The 17,606-nt window shown below is 42.0% G+C and overlaps 1 protein-coding gene across 1 annotated transcript in view; it reads right to left on the bottom strand.

Annotated features, from left to right (window-relative positions):
- Positions 1-5,867: 5,867 nt before the first annotated feature.
- Positions 5,868-17,606, bottom strand: part of LOC126176179 (putative inorganic phosphate cotransporter) — a 79,093-nt gene continuing 67,354 nt past the window's right edge. The window contains exons 9-10 of the mRNA XM_049923320.1: positions 13,526-13,649; positions 5,868-5,962 (exon numbers count right to left, since the gene is read on the bottom strand). Of these exons, the coding sequence (XP_049779277.1) occupies positions 5,868-5,962; positions 13,526-13,649 (219 nt within the window). The remainder of the gene's footprint in view (positions 5,963-13,525; positions 13,650-17,606) is intronic.

The raw sequence follows: 17,606 nt of genomic DNA, 5'->3' as shown, positions 1-17,606 counted from the left end.
AAGGAATATGGCATCCGTCTGATACCCTTCATCCATGGTTCGCAAGATATCATGTGAAAAAAGGGCGAGTTGCGATTCGCAGGATCGATGCTTTCTAAAGCATGGACAGCTGATGCATGGACAGCAACTTCTCTGTCTCAAGGAAATTCATTATATTCGAACTGAGAATATGTTCCAGAATCCTGCAACAAACCGATGTTAAGGATATTGGTCTGTAATTTTAAGGATCCGTCCTTCTACCCTTCTTATATACAGGCGTCACCTGCGCTTTTTTACAGTCTCTCGGGACTTTACGTTGGGCAAGAGATTCGCGATAAATGCAAGCTAAGTAAGGAGCCAATGCAGTAGAGTACTCAGCCATATGAATATGTTAATGCTATTAAAATTTTTCTGTTATTTTACTATTAAGTTGCAATCCACATAGGTTTAAAGTGCAGGCGTTTAACACTTCACATTTCTTTATTGTCATAATAGGAGAATTAAGGTCATCACGTTTTTCTACGTACCAGTGAAGCACACCGAGAAACGATTTCAAATGCTTAAGAAAGAGGGATATATTGCATGAAACCTTAGTCAAAATCTTGTGTATATGGTTATTTTTCCACCAGATTCAAACTCTAGTAATCGATCGATTATAGGGAACAAAAAAGGTCTAAGGAACTTATGTACGGAAATGGATAGTTTCAATGCTGGAGCCCATTCATTCAATTATACATTCTTACAGAGACTGTGGTCTAATACTTGCTGTACCATGCAGCCACAGTTACAGTACGTGTTGAAGATGGTTTCTATGTTTTTCAGTACATGCGTGTACGCGCCGTAGCGCGTTCTGTCTCACACGTTCACGTCGCCCAGGCTGCATCCGAATAGGGTCAAAGGCAGCATGAATACACTGCTCAAGTGTTTCTAAATCTGGAATGGGCTCTTCATACACGATACTCTAGAGATAAGAAACATAACCAGAAATTGCAAGGTTAGAGATCCAGTGAACAAGTAGTCCATAGACCAGCGAAAACACGATGAAGATGCGTCCGGACGTTAACGGCGAAGTGGGCTGGAGCACCGTCATGTGGCAGCCACATAGCCGCTCGATTCATCAATAGCACTTCTTCCAGCAGGGGAAGCAAAGTCATCTGTAAGAAACGCCGAGAGTCCCGGCCTGTTCGGCGACGTGGAGGGAAGACTGATTCTCAAATGCGGTCGCCAATAATCCCGGCCTACACATTCCGGCTGCACCGATGCTCTTGATTCGCTGTCACCATAACATGAGGGTTCTGCGTACTATCCCACAGGTGAGTGTAATCCGCGTAAAGGTGGCCTCATCTGAGAATAGGATGAATTACACAAATCCCGTAATCGTGATTGCCTTGTGAAGAAACAACTGCCAAAACTGCTCCCGATGTGGAAAGTTTGTCGCTAGAAGCCCTGCACCCGCTGTAAGTGACAAGAGTAGTAACAATTGTCGTGGAGAATGTTCCACACGTTGGTCTGGCTTACTCTGTACTGGCGGGCCAGCTGCCATGCATACTGTAACTGTGGCTTCATGGTGTAGTCTCGGTAACAAAGTATGACTGAATAGATGGTCCCTGGCATGGCAACCTTGCCTTTCCGGAAATAATTTTGCTAAATCTTTTTTGTTCCGTATCCTCTCATCGGTCAATCCCCAGAGTTTGCACATGGGTGAAAAAATCACATGTCCATGTGAGAACTCATGTCTCACTCGAAGTAGGTTAATTTTCTGTAAATTTTCTTGATACATAGTTACTTCTTTAGAGCCATGAATCATGGCCAATACGTTTATATTCAGTTTTACGCGCAATTTGTTTCGGCAAAGAACTGCTTCGCAGCTTACCTAATCTTTTCTCCACGGTAGTCTGAAAGAGATTTTTAATAAAAAAAATTCTTATCGTTTCACACTAGTCTATCTTAGTGCGGCTCTGTGCAATTTTTACACTGGTTTTGGAGATGATGAAACGCGTCAGTCTGGAATGACGCGTGTCATTCCTATTTCATTTCATGAATTCATTTTCGCATCTGAAACATTCTGGCACTGACCAAATACGTCAACCGTGATTATGAGCAGCCTCCCATGACTGCAGCGACAATGCATCACTTCTCTTTTTAACGTTCTCTCCATACTGGATAGTTTTTGCGTGTGATTTTCTGTAGCAGCGTGTCTGGGACATCTAATGCGCTCAGGAAGGGTCAGGCATGATTCAGTGACTCCAAGGTAACTCTCAAGCGTGGTCGATTCCGTTCTAAGAGGCGTCCGGCCTGGGTATGCCACCAGCTGTCGACTGGCTGAGGACGCAGCTGCTTTCTCTGAAATACGGTGGTCAGCACAGCACGAGGATATGTCGAGTCCACCTTACAACACCAGTGTAATGAGTTGTGATGAAAATTTGGCCCTGTATAAAAAATAACCCTTTTTACAAAGCCAAAGCTATTCTGATCTGCGGTCTACAGAAAGGCCTCTCGTAACGTAAAAAACGCGGGAAGGAGCTCTATTGATTGCTCTAAAATTATCAGAGAGTGGAAGACAGGAAGCCACTTTCTGACGAGGGAGAACTGCGGATTAGCTGAAATTATTACATCTACGAACAGTGGGACTCTTAGTTTAAGTTTTAGGAAATATGCTTGCAAAAACGCGAGCCATTGGCTGACTGACAAACCTTTTCCTAGGAGGAACGTTTTGTAGTTTAGTTACGAACATTTTCTTTGGCCAGAATGTAATTGTACTTGCAAAAACACGAGTCACTGGCTTGCTGACAAATTTTTTTCCTAGAAGAAATGTTTAGTAGTTTAGTTACGAACGTTTTCTTTGCCAGAATTTAATTGCACCTGGACACTGGCGAAACATAATTTTATGTCAACTTCAGGGAAAGCAGAGAGGAATGAGCTCGGGGATGGGGACTTAGATTCAGCTCCGCAAATAATGAGGGGCTTTGGTTCGATAGCTGTACGAGGACGTGCAGTGTTCAGTGGCCAATCTGTCGGGAACCCTTCTTGCTACCCCATCCTGCAGCTCAAATCTCAGTGAGAATCTGCAGCACAGGCTATTGGGAACAAGAGTTATCAGTTGATTGATAGGTGCTGATTTTGAATAGTTAGATTGCGGAATCTTTTTGTTCTAGATTAGGCTTCCAGGGTTCAGTAACGGCTCAGTCTGTATGCTAGTGACGTCGTATGTCTTGTGGCAAGGTCGGAGCAATCACTATATGGTTCCAGCGACCCTTTCAAGAGTCAGGTACCTTGGTGTATATATCCAGAGTGAAGGGACGAATGAAAATTTGTACCAAGGCGGGCAGATGCGCTGATCAACAAGCCACTCTGGCACAATGACATCTCCCATTCATTCGTCGCTTCAGTCTGCATATATACCTCATAGATGTTTGAAAATTGAAAAGGTCTCTGGAAGCACATAGTTTCATTCAATTAAACCGACTATACCTGGGTTTCAGGCAGGACCCCCCGTTTCTTTCGATGCTGAGGTGCTATTCCAATCAAGCTGGAGAGCGTCTGGAATTCTGTTCGAGTTTAGGTGGAATACCAAGTGGGCTGAGACATGAATGGGAATGGAGATTGAGGAGGGAGACGTGCTAGGATAGTCAACGGAGATGTGCAAAGCCACTGTGCCAGGGTGGCGTAGTGGTTAGCTCTCTTGCCTAGTGAGTAGGAGATCCAGGTTCGAATGCTGATCTTGGTGCAAAGTTTCATTCATTGCTTCAGTCTGCATGCACACTTTTGATCAGTCATGTGTAAGATGAAGATTATTGCTGTCTTCCTTATTCCTGCAGCCATTATCAAGTGAATCAGTTATTAGTTTATATTGTTCATTATCTATCAAGATTAGTTGTTTTTGGTATGTATATTATTTCCTCATGATTTCATTTTCTCTGAAAATTCGCGTTATGTGTTTGTCACAGAGACTTTGTTATAAATCGGTCACATAAATCGGTCATACTGGACTGACATTTTACTTCATCAGAGAGATGAATCAACTTTTATTGACATTATTAATGATTTTTGAAGGAACCAAGATCTCGGACTCATTTGTCAGAGCCACGTTTGTCAACCCTTTTTCTCTGCCGCGCGACGGTTTTGCTTACCACATCTGAGATCCAATCGATGCAGATCATTGTGGCTGCCAGAAGGCATATCCAGCTCAATTGGTGTCTTTCAAGTTTAGTTGAAGCTGCTCTTAGCATTTCACGGTTATTCTTTAGATGTCACACACCCTTACTATGACTTCTGTCCCTAGGCCTCTAATGTTATTCGAAATGTCATAAATCAACCCAACCACATCAAAGATTATAGATTCGTGAATATACAGTTCGTTTACGATGGTACACTGTGATACGTTTCTGACAGGTCTGGAGGAGAGGAATTGAATTATAGTATAAAAAAGTACAGAATCTGTTCAAAACAGACGTGCTACTTTTCATATCTTCGTAATGAATATACTTACGAGACAGGCAAGCATGCTGGTTCACGGCCCCCTGGTATAAGCATAATTAAATGGATCCATTTATAATTAGCTTCTGCACAAAATTCATTTGGGGTGATCAAGATAAAAGAGACACCCTGTATCATATTATCTTGCGAATATTCTTCGGCTGGAGCCTCTTCTCACTCCAAGATTTCAACTTCTTGCGATCATGCGATCACACCAATCTCGTTATAGTCCTCTAGCATCCACCGAGTCATGGACCTCTCCAGCTACTCTCGGGTTTTCCACGCTTTCTTCTTTCCGCTGGAGTTCACTGTCACACTTTCTTTGGCCATAAGCTGTCATCCATCCTTTCCAGGTGTGCATACCATTTTACACGTTTCAAGCGAACTGTCTCCAACCTGGACAACGTACCAAATACCACCGTACAAATATACAGTGTGTTCCATGTGTAGATACAGATATTGTGATCATTGGTACCTTAATGTATACCCATATACTGTGTTAATTGTTTTCTCTCTGGATCTAACAGTATTCCTGCATACACGCCAGTAACTCGTGTTTTCTGCAAGGTCGTAACTGTACCGGAAAATGGATTATGTCTCTCACTACAGACAATCCCTTTTGCGTAGACACTTCACTGCCTGAACTGCTGCCCAGGGGAAGAAAACATTAATGCCTTCTTTGTGCCACACGTCCTTGGAAGTACTAATCCATAACATACTACTCTTAATAGCTGTAATTATTAGTTAGTAAAAGAAGTGGATACTGATGTAGTATTATTCAGTACACCGTCCTTAATCATCAATAAAAACAACTGCATTTGTGCTCCTAATACCTTGGATAGTGTGTGTGTGTGTGTGTGTGTGTGTGTGTGTGTGTGTGTGTGTGTATGTAGTAGAAAATATATAAATTTCGTTTTCAGTTTAGGGCTGATTGTGCATATAAGCTAGTTAAGTCCACTCATGAACTCGACCTATTTAGCTGAGTGACCACACTTCACAGTACAGTTTTGCAAGGACTTTTACTTCTACTACTGTCTAATCAGTACAAAGATATATGTGACATCCTATAATGTAGTTCTAACACATTTCCTAAGAGAAAGATTATGCTTCAGATATTCCAAATATGTGTCAACAACTGCTGAAGGTGGTTCTAATGTTTCATTTTGTGAATTCTGTTGAAATATTTCTATCTTCCAAGGGCATCTCTATAACTATGTAATGTTTGATACTCCAGAGAAAAGCAATGTATTCAAATAACATAACATCTTTAATCTGCATAGCATTGCAGTCTTTATGTGACAGCTATGTACACGATATTTACAAGGTAACAAGTAACAAATAATCGTTACAAAATGTAAATAAATATTAGACTTAATTTAAGCAAAACGTCCAACACAGCTAACAGCTGCATTTCAGATGTACACCGAGTGTTCTTTCTCAAACGCATCGTTGACGTGGCCCTCGTCGAACTTCTTATAGGATTCTGGAGTCTCTGGAATCTGACACGCTGTAAGCAAATTAAATACGAAGTTATTATTTAGTTCTGTACCTTGCAGTACTTGATATATACGACATTACCGGTAGACACTGATTACGTGTCAGAAATTCAAATTTTGATTTTCTAACTCTGTCTCAAGCTATGACTGAAAATTATAAATTAGAAATCTGGTATTATCTTGCAATTGTTTCTACAATGCTACTTTGTGCAACACAAAGTAGCCTTTATGAACACTTATTTTCCAAGCAATTGGAGCAAAAATATTAGATAGAAAAAAAATATATGAACGTACTAAGGAAGAAAACAGAAATTTTTCGAATTTGTTAGGCAAGTATTTTAATAACCAGTATAATCAGTTGTTAGGATAACGTTACAGACAAAACGAACGTCAAGCTCTTCTTCTGTTTCTCTCTCTCTCTCTCTCTCTCTCTCTCTCTCTCTCTCTATTTTTAAGCAGAAGCCTTTACTGGTATTAAAAATGCTAACTGATTACATGGCATCACAGGGTTATTCATATATCTCTGAGTCCTTTTTACAGCAAAAGTAACTAAATCTATCGATGGGGAAAAATCGAAGTTACTTAGGCCTATACGTTTCAAGAGAAGACTGCAAGTACAGTATGCAAACAATGGAATAACATCTGTTACAAATTTTTAAATATTAATTAAAAATTCGTTTAGAAACAACTTTTTTGTTTCTCATCCAGAATCTAGATTGCATAAATTCTAGAATGAACCCTCAGTTCAGCAGCAGCAACAAGGAGTTTCTTGTGGCAGAAGCAAGTTGATCTCAAATCCAACTCCGGACACTTCCTTCTGTTCGACTGAACTTGTGCTCAAATGTCAAGGGGAGTGTAAACAATGGCCTTGTTGACCTTTACTTCTACATACTCTCTTCCAACTTCTAGGTAACCTAGAGGTATCTTACTCACACACTATCTTTTTCCAGCCAGCAGGTTTAATTTAAACTGTTCTCGGCGAAGGAGAAGAATGTCACCTAACACCCACCCCTCTGCGTTCTTGGATTGTCTTATCTTAACAGAAACTTTTCCCACATAGTAACATGTCGATCGAACTATTTAAAATCTTACACTTTACCTCACGCTCTTCACATCCCCTGGCCCATTCATAACGGAACTAGGGTATATCACAACGAAATAATTTATTTTCTCAGTTAGTAAGCCTTGTGTGCACCTACTTCGGTTGAAATTACTCTACGAGTTCCTCACTTACAAACCCATTTCACTCCTCTACAAGTGACACACTTGTCGGGGTCAAAATATGAATGGAAGACCGAATTTGTTTGTAGGAAAGGAATACAGGCTATGTATGTATGTATGTGATAGGGTGCGTTCTGTTTTCGCTGTCACAAGTAACGTTATATACTGTTCGTCAAGCACATATTTCCTGAGATGAAAGAGAACGGTGAAAGGTTTCCAGGATCTACTTTCAAAAAGCGGTACGTGATCTGCTACAGCTGATAATCAGAATCTATAAGTCAACTGGGACAAATTTAAGTTCGTTATCTGATTATCTGCATTGACCCACAATAGTCTTCATTCTAAAAAAGAAACAACGAACAGAATGGTACAGTTAAGCTTTTTATGATATAAATGAGACTACAGTCGTAGTTCCTTGCGTGTAAAAATTCCAGATATGTCTGATTATATTAGCCAAGTTAGCTACTGCAAATGTCAAAACTTTTGAAATTGTTAAAATCTGATCTGCTGGCGTATCTTATTAAGCAACAGCATGTGTACTGCATTACGAACGGGACGTGGCCAGAATAGAACAAACAAATGAGAAAGGCATAATGCTGATCATTAACCGCCGCTTACACAATTTGTACAATATGAGTACTGGTGACGTCAGCGAGGTGCTGTAGATCAATAGATGTACATCTGTCGCCAAAACTGGAACTAACTTTTTTTCAGCGTAAATCAGTTTCATATTTACACTTTAGCATGTCTACGTACTTTCGCTGCCTTGACGATAATTACACACCAAACTACACTTTCGTGAGTAGCTTCACTTTAATTATAACGAGGAAGTAAAGTGAATGTAGAACGACTAATACTGGTCAAAACCATAGTGTCATGGTCGTGAGTACAATCACATGTGATAATTATACTGCCTGTGGCAGCACTTACGTCTATAGGGAATAACAGCGGTCTTATCACATTTCTACATCTGTATCTATATACAGGGTGGAGAAATATTGTGTCACGAATTTTTAACCCTGGATAGCTAATGCCAGTAGAAACCAAAATTACTAATGTTGTGTAGGTCGACAACGCACAATTTTTAAACTACGGAAACTTGGCGCAACGCGCTCCGATTGGCCGTGGGATTGCCCCGTTACCATTCATCAGTTGACGGTTCACACATACAAACGTCCCTCGCCCCTTCACTGCCCCAACGTGATGGCGTTCCTGTTACGCTCCGCCCCTCACACAATTTCATCAGACACCCTTTTGTTCCCCCAAGAATCTTATTTTCCGGTCCAAAAAACCAATGCAGTGACATGGGTACGGGGAATGGTGGTGGACTACGTGTATAACGAATCGGAAAAGGACAAAATTGATTTTTGGCATTTTCTCCTGGATGGACACACGAAGCTGCAACAGCATAAGAAATATGGGCAAGACTTCGCTAATTACTTGCGACTTACATTTACCGACCCGCCGGCCAGATGGGGTGTGACGGGTGAGAGATGAGATAGACGAAGAAGCCGAGACAGACATCGATCAAACTTACGGACCCTTAGTTCATTTCGAGAAGACGACCCAGTCTTACACCAACGTCTGGAGAACGAGTCGATAGATGGCTCTCTTGCTCTATCGAACGTCGGGTCGTGAGCAGGTGTCGCCCCCGACACGAATTTCATTTCATTGCTACAGGAGCATGTTTCTTTTACATTTTTCCTACCCGCAAAAAAAAAAAAAAAAAAAAAAAAAAAAAAAAAAAAAAAGGATGTTAAGGGCTCGTACTCTTATGCCAGAGGTCTCGGGTTCGATTCCTCCTCCAGCACTTTTTTTTTCTTCTGTTTCATTTTCTTTTGTTATTCCACCAATTATTCAGTACGTTTCCCAAACCTACATAAAAAAAAAAACGTGATAGGCATACGTGACAAATAGATCTTGCTGTTTGTCTCTACCCCACGTAAGATTCACTTCGCTTCGGAGCACACACACACCTGCGATTTAGTCATACAGTAAGCTTGGCGGCACAGTATTTCCACTACTGCAATTTCGGCCTTAGCCCATTATCAAGTGCAGATGTTCTGGCTTTAAGCCATGTCACCTTTATACACGCTGACATGGCTTAAAGCCAAAACATCTGAACTTGATGATGGCATAAGGCCGAAATTGCAATAGTGGAAATAAAACGTTTAACAGTCACTGGCGTAAATATGATGCGTTAAAAAAAATTTTACATGACTGTGAATCCCAGTTTTGAAAAGTTAACGAGGTATAGTTTCTGTTTGTGGACTAGCCGAGGGTAATGCGCATGAAGCTCGACGGTTGTATGAGGAACGGTACCCCTCAAGACGCCGCCAACACCCGCATATGTCGACTGCTACGGTCGCAGGTTCGAATCCTGCCTCGGGCATGGATGTGTGTGATGTCCTTAGGTTAGTTAGGTTTAAGTAGTTCTAAGTTCTAGGGGACTGATGACCACAGATGTTAAGTCCCATAGTGCTCAGAGCCGTTTGAACCATTTGAACCCGCATATGTTTACAGCAATTCACCAGCGACTTAGCGAAACAGGCTGGTTAGCGGGATATCATGGTGATGCTGGAAGATCTCGAACACAACAGGATGCTGCATTTGAAGAGGCTGTTCTCGAGCGCTTCCAGGAAACACCTTCGACAAGTACTCGAGCCGTTAGACACGACATGGGGGTCACTCTTCAGTTAGTCTGGGAGGTTTTGAGAAATGACGGCCAGCATGCATTTAGTCTCCACCCTGTCCAAGACCGAAATCCTGTGGCGGACTATGAACACAGGCTAGGGTTTTGACGGTGATTTCTGCGACGTGTTGCACGAGATTCCGCCTTCTCCGCCATGGTGTTGTTTACCGACGAGTGCACCTCCAATCGGAATTGCCTTTACAACACTCGATACGCTCATTACTGGGCAAGGGGAAAACCTCATGTCACGTACGTCCACGGACACGAAGAACGATTTTCGCTCAACATTTGGGCAGGCATTGTGGGTGACCATCTGATTGGGCAGGTCGGTCAACCTCCTCGACTTACCGGGGCGAATTACTTTACCCGGTCCGCTGGAAGATGTTCCTCTGGACATACAGCAATGCATGTGGATGGAGCATGATGGGGTGCTTGCACACAACAGTCGTGTTGTGAGTGGATATTTAAATGAACTCTACGACGGCCAGGTAATTGGCAGAGGTGCTTGTAGGACATGGCCCCCGCGATCACCAGACTTCACGCCACTGGATTTTTTCCTGTGGAGATTCTTCAAGGTTCTAGTTCACCCACCCGGACGCGAACCACCTAGAAACGAAGAGGAATTAATGGATCTCATCCAACAGGCCGCCAATCACATCAGGACAGTGCCAGGAATCTTTGAAAGAGTTCGGCGAAACACAGTTCGACGTCACCAAGCTTGTGTCACGTCAGAAGGTTGCCAGTTTGAGCGCTTGCTTGAGGTAAACAACGTCCTGGCTACAAAAAAGGCCTTTATCAGCGCTGACGCAATTTTCAAAAGACTTTATGCGAACTAACAGCAGTTGACGGGTTTGTTCTCGGTACGTCTTATCATAAAACTAAATTAGATTTGTCGTGACCCCGGCGGATGTCCCCCTCGCCCCCCAGGCCCCCAGAGTGGAAGGCTGAACGCTACCACCGAGCATGCGGGCCGCCTTGGATACATCGCGATCTCCGGCTGGCAAAGCACTTGCGGTCATGCGTTGTTCAGAGCATCCGGCAACAGGGCAATCCCGTGGCCAATCGCAGCGCGTGGTGCCAAGTTTCCATAGTTAAAAACTGTGCGTTGTCGACCTACGCAACATTAGTAATTTTGGTTCCTACTGGCATCAGCCACGCAGGGTTAAAATTTCATATTTCTCCACCCAGTATGTACTCCACAAGCCACCGTATGGAGCATAGCGGAGGTACCGCATACAACAACTGACCATTCGTATCGTGTTCCACTACCAAACAGAGAGAGGGGAAAACTAGTGTCTTTATGCCTCCGCAAGAGCCGTAATTTCTTTTGTGTTGCGGGTTTTTATACGAAATGTAAGTTCGCCGCAGTAGAATCGTTCTGCAGTCAGTTTCAAATGTCTGTTCTATAAATTTTCTCAATAGCGTTTCGCGAAAAGAACGTAGTGTTTCCTCCAGGGATTTTCACTTGATTTCATCAAACATCTACGTAACACTCGCATACTTATCACATCTCCCTTAAGAAATCTATCAGTATGTCTCTGAATTACTTTTATGTCTTCCTACAATCCGAAATGGTGGGAATCCCAAACATTCGAGCGATACTCAAGAATGGGTCGAACAAGTCTTCGAATAACTGATCTCCTTTATAGATCTACACTTCCCTAAACTTCTCCCAATAAACCGAACTCGTCCATTCTTATGTGCTCGTTCCATTTCATATCGCTTCGAAACATTACGCCTTAATATTTAATCGCTGTGACTGTGCCAAGCAGCACGCCAGTAACACTCATTGTTGTTATCTCATGCTGTCTTTCCAAGGATCCATTTACGCCATTGCGCCTTGCTCCTAACGCGGTGCGACTGTGCTTGTTCCATACGCAAGTAGAGGCACGTGTGTAGGTAGTCCCCGTCCCCTCCTCCCAGTGACAGTCTCCTTCGCTCTGTCCTACCAGTACTGTCTCCTCTCGCTGTCACTCTCTCCCTCTCGTTCTCTCTTACTATTAGTATCTCATTTACTTCTTCCCACTGCTGCCATTTCTTCTCACTGGCACTCTCTTAATCGTTGCCAATGGCGCAGATCCTCTCAGTGTCACTGGCTTTCACCCACTTCCACTTTCTTCTTCTCTTTATTCGTCTCGCACTGGCACTGTTTCGTGTTTCGTTCACTCTTTTCCTAGTATTGTTCTGTTCTGTCAACTACGTTCCGCTGCCGCTGCGTCCTTTTCTTTCTCTCAGGCTTCTTTCTCTCAGGCCTGCTACTCCCTTTCTATACCTCAACCACTGTCTACTATCTTCCAGTAACTGTGACTTCTCTGTCTCCTTCCCAATGCCATTGTCTCCTTCTCTCTCACCATAAAATAGCGCGAATACCTTCGCATGCCAAAATTTTTAAAGGTGCTGAGGAAGGTAGAATGAGGCAACTGGTACCCCTTTTCGGTGAGTCTTCTGATAAACAGGTGTGTATTCGCCTTTTCTGGGCACGGATGGGAGTATTTTTCCGCTAGTACCCTTCTTCCCCCCCCCCCCCCCCCCAAAGTAGGGCATGTCACTTATATGAAAAGAACTGTATGGTCAGCAAAATTTTGATAGTTTGCTTATGTGAAATTGAAGTAAAGTAAAACTAATTTTACACCTCAGACCGAAATTTACGTGCAAATTTTTTTTTGCATATGTTTTAGTTCTGTAACAACGTCGAACTTCAAGAACCCTTCTGATGAAAGCGGAGAAACTTAATGGCATACTTCTCCTTGCTACATCGCTTTATAAGCTACGGTAAACTGCACAACGGATTTTACGAGTACGTGTAGAGTAACTTAGAAACATCTGTATCAAGAACACTTAACATCTTACTAATATATCGTCATAATTTCAGCCATTTCCTGTGTTTAGCGGTCTTGGAATCCACTACATTGCATATACGCTTCAGCGACGCTCCCAAATGGAAACTTTTTGATCGCCCCATGTATAAACATCTCGTCAAAAGCCTGTGCTCGACAGAAATATGCGTCGACCAAACTGTTTTATGTCACTGTTTTATTGTCACGGTGTGTAACTCCATTAGAATTAAATCTGATTAATTACTGAGCGCGCCTCTTTCTAAAAGTGGCCTACGTTCCGCTACTGTGGAATATTTTTCTGTTATAAAACTGCATACGGTGCAAAGGCTAAAGGAAAGAGTGGTACAAAAAGGCGTAACGTGGTTGTTAGATAATGGAGGCATGAACTACTGTTGAAATACACGAATGGGCACATTCACACAAACAAAAGCTATGGACACATGGCCAAGACTTGAAATCAGACCACGTATCAACCACAACACATCGTAACACAAGCCACAGTGTCTTTGACAACTGAGTTACGTAAGGGAACGTGTATTCAGATTTTGCTAAACATAACATCTTATCTTAGTTGAAGGATAAACATTGTAGTACTCTATTAGTGAACGTTGGTCCATGAAGAGGTTCTTTTCTATGGGGTGTCGGTAATGACTTACAAACAGCGTTCTCTGCATTGTATGAACAGCAGTTTGGTTTTTGAAAGTTCTTGTGTACTCTGATGATGTAATGTTTCCTCACCACCTTTGGAAGAATACAGCAGAGCAAGTAGAATGGTGCGTATTTTTGGAAATGAGAAGTACAAATCCGTGCACGTCGGTACCGACCTTCTTCTTCAGGCCTGTTCCAGGGTTGCTCCTTGTCGGTGGCCAGCACCAAGTACAGCAGGAACGTGACCAGGCCCACGCCGGCAGAGATGAGGAACATGATGTCCCACTGGCCTCTCGTTTGCTGAAACATTCATGCCGGACGAGGAATGAAGCACTCGCTATCCTCACTACTTCACAAAAATTATCATTCGTACTAAGAGTTAACCACTTAAAGTATCAGTAGACCCTTCATACAAGTTACGTTGCGTTTATCACTTTATCTCAAAATTTGCATACATTTTGTCTTTACAGCACTGTCAGCAACGACGCTGTCCACGTTATTGTACAAATCTACTGTACTTACACACTGGCTTGTCAGTTATCATTCCTTGCTTATTTATTCCCCTATAGTGAAGTAAATGAATTATCACGACCAATTATAATCCATATAACGAATTAATCTAAAGAGAGAAAGAAATGGACTGCTGTTCACTCAAGTGTCATTACCTTTAGTGTATCGCTAACGGTAAAACTGTCAGGAAAAGCTGAAATTTTTTTTGTTGGCACGGGTGTATAATAAAGAGCAGCAGAATAGTTCTGGGTGACAGTTTGTTAGGCGTGCAGCTATGTCATTGCAAACTGTGTAAATCAGAATCTCCCGGAAACCCATGTTGTGCAATTTGGAATAAGTAAATGAAAAGTAAACATTGACAGTCACACAAAAAAAAATGTATTTTACGCTGTCAGAGTGAGTGTTAAATTCTGTAACGGAGTGTGGGCAGTTTAGCACTGCTGCCAGATCCTTCCCGTTCACCTAGTTGTACCGTATTTTGGAGTTCACGTTGGACTTTAGCAACCCACTTAACTGGCAGGGTACATTATTTAAAACGTTGAAGAAAGGCAATATCTACAATAAAATGACGTCTAGTAAAGCGCTGTGGTGCTCAAACCAATCTCCGCATAGCATTCTTTACTAGGATATTTCATTATAGATATTCAGTAAGATATTTGACAGATATAAGTATCACGACTTAATGTATTCTATGCTGAAAAACAGAAATAGGCTGTGGCCGTTACTGAAGCGACAGAGTTTCACTGCAGATCTCCCACTGCTGAGCGTTATGCCATATTTTATGAATCTTACAGGTATATACAAAGATTAGCGGCACATTTTGTAAAAGCCTGTTGTGACTATTCAACGCACCAAATAATCCACAAAGAGTACGAGAACTCAGCTCCGATGAAATTATTTTTAAAGACCGCAGGCACTTACTAATTTGTAAAAACATTTCTTTCAAACCAGAACTACTATGCGTCCTGATGATACGATTGTAAATGGTAAATTAGTGTCACGTACACTCAAACAAAAAGAAAAAAAAACAAAAACAAAAAGACTCGCCACGAAGGACTTGTCCGAATGGGATGGAAATCGGTAGTCGTGATATACATGTACAGAAAAAAAATGATTACAGTTCCAGAACACTTGCCTGATTTATTTCAGAGAGAAAGAGCTACACAAAATAAGCAAGTCAGTAACACATTTGGCGCTTATGGAACCAGTCATTCGGCTTGGCACTGATTAACAGAGTTGTTGGACGTCCTCAGAAATATTGTTCAATTGGCGCTTTAGATCGTCAAAATCGCGAGCTGTTTGGAATGCACTGTTCAGAATGCTCCTAACGCTGTCATTTGGGGAGAGATCCGGCGCCATTACTGGCCAAGACAGGATTTAGTAAGGACGAAGACATGCAGTGCCAACCGTTTGCAGGCGGGCACTATCTGCTGAAACGTAAGCCCAAGAGGGCTTGCGAGGAAGGGCAACAAAACAGTGCCTAGAATTTCGTCGACACACAGTATTATCGGAAAACCGATGTGATGTAAGGGTACCGCAGATGTCAATCAAAGGGGTCCTGTTATGAAGAGAAATAGCACTCCTGACCATCACTCCCAGTTGTCAGGTCGTATGGCGGGTGACACATTGGTATTCTACCGTTGCAAGGAGCGTCTGCAGACACGTCTTCTCTATTCACCGGGGTTCACTCCGAAGTGGGACTCATCACCGATACAATTCTAGTCCAGTCATGAGATTCCAGGCCGAATACCCCTTAAACTTCTGCATACTGGTTTATTGATGTACAGAGGTCAATGGCAGTTGGTGCGAGGGGCTTCGTGAGCTAAGCTCGTTTCCTGTTTGCCGCCTATTAATGCTCCATGTGGCCACTGAAGCACCAGCTGCACTTTGGGTGGATATAATGAATCCAGGGCTCTGAGTACCTCTCTGACGAATGCTCGGTCCTCTCGTCTGTCGCCTTTCTAGGTCGACCGCTTCCTTCTTGGGCCATGGTTCACCCAATCCTGAATAGTGGCATCGCTCCTATTCAAATGTTAAGCGATTCGCTCATTGTTCCAACCGGCTTCTCTGAAACCAACTATACGTCTTCCTTCAAATGTTGATATCTATATACATAGTTCACACCCCTGTTCCAAGGCATAGTTACTGTCCAAATAATTTCACGGAATGAAATTTGTAAATATTTTATTCTCTGGTATCGATATGTCAGAAGTTCGCTGTTCTTCCAATCTGCGAGGCGAAAATGTGTTGCAGCGACCCACATTCATCCATCGGCTACCAGTGTTTACATTGTTGCATTTTCCGTCGATACCTGTATGATTAGAGTGTATAACATACTGTCCTAGAGACTCTTTTATCCTATGTCATATTCCACTAAATCCTTTCGTCTAAATTACTGTCTAAACTGAGTATGAAACATGCGGGCAGCAACTCTACTTAATGGACTCCGGATATATGTTAAGTATTAATTTACGACTGCCCAAAGCATATGAAAAGCATGTGAGTAATCCGTAGATAAGTGTCAGTCTTTTAAATGTATGTCGGTAGTGCGAAAGCCACCATATATTGTATGGTGGAGGTTGCATAGTGAACCAGAATCATATTCGTCATTTCCTATTCAATTCGCGGATGGCCTTTCTTGTAGAGTCAGCCGTCGGATTTTTTACAGTACTTGCGTGAAGCTCACTGAGTAATTGAACACTTGTGAAAGTATAAGAAACTGAAGCAAGAGCGTTTCTTTCGTTTACGAGGTAATTGCAAATATGTGATTTCGAGCCACCATTGACTTCTGATACGATGTATCGTCCATAGCACAAATATATTTGAACTGTAAACTTTTCAGTCTATTTCCTACTTAACTGAGCACAAATTTCACTCATAATCTGTTACTTGATAAAAGTTACTGTACAGTCGTTCCTCTTACTGCAAGTTTTCTACTTGTCGTTTGCTGCAGACGGAGAATTCATCCAAACACCCTTCGACCATTCTATTAATCACGACAAGATGTACTATTCGGACTTCAGTTCTGAAATGCTACCAAAGCAAATTCCACGCCATTCCTGAGATGGTTCCAGACAGAAAAACCACAGGATTGGGGCAGGTGAGTTAGAAGGCAGAGATCGGCCGGCTCGACCTACCTATCTAGGACCATAAGGCTTGTTATATGTGATGTTACTCTCGTCAGCAAAATGTTGATGTGACAATCACGCATGTATCACATTCCATAACCACACTACGTGAATGAAATTTGAACCCAATTCGTATATATTTTTACTAACTAGGACAACACTTCATGACGAGGTCTGTGGTGGCTCGTAACTTTACATGCGAAACTTCATTGCAAACTACTCATTTGCTGATATATGTTTACCGGAAGCTTTTTTTTTTTGCATCTATTAGTGTATACTTTCAGCATGTCAGTTTTTGCTAAGAATTATGATTCACACTGTATATTGGTAAACACATTATGATTGATTATCAGTTGATTATCATGCACTGTAAAGTATAAATCCAAGATGGCGTTATCGAGAAATTCAGAAATTTTATTCCAGTGGTGGGGTATTCAAAAAGGCAAAATGGCAGAACTAACCTGTTTGTGCTAGCCAGAAATTTAAAAAAATTGTCTTAGTCATCAGTAATTTCTAAATAATAGCAAATACTGCAGTGTTTTATCTAAAAAAAGTGAGCTTCTTTGTTATTTTTTGTTAATTAGTGCCATCTACAAAAGTAGTCAATTATTTATCAAAA

This window comes from Schistocerca cancellata, chromosome 3 (genome assembly GCF_023864275.1).
Source record: "Schistocerca cancellata isolate TAMUIC-IGC-003103 chromosome 3, iqSchCanc2.1, whole genome shotgun sequence".
NCBI lineage: Eukaryota > Metazoa > Arthropoda > Insecta > Orthoptera > Acrididae > Schistocerca > Schistocerca cancellata.
Note: the sequence above shows the minus strand (reverse complement) of the source record. Positions and strands in the feature narration are given on the sequence as shown.